We start from the raw sequence: 2,500 nt of genomic DNA, 5'->3' as shown, positions 1-2,500 counted from the left end.
GAAATTGAAAATTTTCTGCCGTTTCCATTTTTGAAATTTAAAAAATTCACATCTAGCAGGCTGATGGGGGAAGGCGAGGGCTGGTTTGAAGCGGCGTGAGGCCTTCGCTCGCCGCTCGTCTCTGCAGAGTCTGAATAAACCTCAGAAGCTGCTGCCTGTGAAATTAATGAGCAGGAGCACGAGAGTGTAAAGGTTCTGCTTTATGATTGTCGCAGTGTGTTGGCAGACCCTCAACCTCTGCACACACACACACACACACACACACATGCACACACACACACACACACACACACACACACACACACACACACACACACAGTCGCACAAACACACACACTCTCACACACACACTCACACACACTGTTGGGTTGATGCCATAATGAAGTGGTCCCTGAAATGAGTGTTCACAAGAGAATAAGTTATACTGGGACACACACACACACACACACACACACACACACACACACACACACACTCAAAGTTAAACCTCTGTGTTCCCCTCTATTAACCTCTTCTTACTTCCTGTCTCTCCATCTGCCTTCACGTATTTTTTTCTCTCTTAAAAAAAGTTTCTGTCACTTTCTGTCTCTCTCTGTGTTTTAACCCTTTGAATCCTGAGGAAATTGCTTTTATTTCTTTCAGGTACGTTGGGAGAAGACAAAAAGCTACTTAATAAGACATGGCCCAAAAATAAGGGAAGAAATTATCAAAGAAAGTTACAATAAAATAACCTGAAAATATGCACAAAAAACAACAACAATAAAATAAAAAGTGCTAAAAATTTAAAAAAATGGCTGTGGGATCAAAAATGTCAATTTGAATGGGTTTCAATGGAGCATTTTTGGACCTGAACAGTCTGAATGTAACTATTTAGTTTCCACAGTGTATTTTAGACTTATTGTAGGAGCTGAGCTGGAAATTCACTGATTACACTCAAATACACAATCTGGACTACATTTAGGACACATGCATGAACACAGACAAATCTGATGAAAAATGAAGAATAAAAAACATGAAAAATGTGTCAAACAGTCCCTAAACGGTTAAAAATGCAGCTTTTTAAAGTCTCCGTGTTTTTCTTCCTGTCTCAGTCGTTCTGGGTGCACGCTGGTGAACGTGTTTCCGTTTCACTTCAGGTGACGGGACGCTCAGAGTTTGGGATGTGAAGAGCGCCGTGTGTCGATTGGCCATCCCAGCGCACAAGGCTGAAATCCTCAGCTGTGATTGGTGCAAATACGACCAGGTAAACTTCTGCTGCACCTCCAGCTTTACTGTGTTTTTAGTCATATAGTTACAGATCACCAGCTGCGTTTTAGCTTTTAAAAGCAGCTGTTCAGGCTTAGTCCACCTTAAAGGCACTTCATAGTTTAGTCCACCTTAAATGCACTTCATAGCTTAGACCACCTTAAATGCACTTCATAGTTTAGTCCACCTTAAATGCACTTCATAGCTTAGGCCACCTTAAATGCACTTCATAGTTTAGTCCACCTTAAATGCACTTCATAGCTTAGACCACCTTAAATGCACTTCATAGTTTAGTCCACCTTAAATGCACTTCATAACCTTTAATTTTGAAGCGCCCCCTAACGCGTAGAGCCAATGCCCAGTTTCACCGACAATTTCAAAATTCGGCACAGGTATGTATCGTGCCCAGACGCACAAAAAGCCTGTTGGACCCGTCCCCGAAAACCAACAGGAATTCAGCCATTTTGAATTTTGTGCTGATTTTTGGCGATTTCGGGCCTTGTAGTTTTGCAAACTTTGGATTAATTGATCGACTCAAATGTGGTGTGTCCCCTCTGCTGGAAGTACTACACCATGTGAAATATCTCACTCCAGGGTCCAAACCCCTTTATCTACTATTTAGAGTATTTTCATAATGTATTAATTAATTATTATTATTATTTTTCATTATAATTTTATTTTGTTATTTTTTAAATATTTTTTTCTATAGGTTTTAGTTTGCCTCTGGTGTTTTTGGTGCCATTTTTCAGTTTTAATGGGTATTATTTTTGTGCTTAAATTATTTATGAGAAGTAATTATGAAAAGTGCACACAAAAAGAGTCTGATTGATTGATTGACTGAATTTTTGATTAAAGGTGACACATTTATTTGAGTTGAAAATGCATTTTAAAGGGCATTTATTTAGATCATTATTTATTTTTAAATAACTGATTTAGTGTAACGTTGAATTATTGTCTGTCTGCAGAATATTGTGGCCACAGGCTCAGTGGACTGCAGCATGTGTGTGTGGGACCTGAGGAACGTCAGACAGCCTGTCAATCAACTGCGAGGCCACACTTACGCCATCCGCAGAGTCAAGGTACACACACACACACACACACACACACACTCGGCCTGCTTTCTGTTTCCTGTCACATGCTCCATCAAACGTCTTGTAACTACACTTTGTTCTCAAAAACGAGTGCAGAATGTGTGTGTTTGAGTGTGTGTGTGTGTGTGTGTAAGCAGTGCAGGGCTTGACAGCATCAAAACACC

At 40.1% G+C, this 2,500-nt stretch overlaps 1 protein-coding gene across 1 annotated transcript in view; it reads left to right on the top strand.

Annotated features, from left to right (window-relative positions):
- Positions 1-2,500, top strand: part of pex7 (peroxisomal biogenesis factor 7) — a 51,715-nt gene that overhangs the window by 19,641 nt on the left and 29,574 nt on the right. Inside the window, 2 exon segments of the mRNA XM_042503563.1 lie at positions 1,137-1,243; positions 2,211-2,324. Coding sequence (XP_042359497.1) covers positions 1,137-1,243; positions 2,211-2,324 — 221 coding nt within the window.

Source organism: Plectropomus leopardus, chromosome 16 (assembly GCF_008729295.1).
Source record: "Plectropomus leopardus isolate mb chromosome 16, YSFRI_Pleo_2.0, whole genome shotgun sequence".
In the NCBI taxonomy this organism is placed as follows: domain Eukaryota; kingdom Metazoa; phylum Chordata; class Actinopteri; order Perciformes; family Serranidae; genus Plectropomus; species Plectropomus leopardus.
Note: the sequence above shows the minus strand (reverse complement) of the source record. Positions and strands in the feature narration are given on the sequence as shown.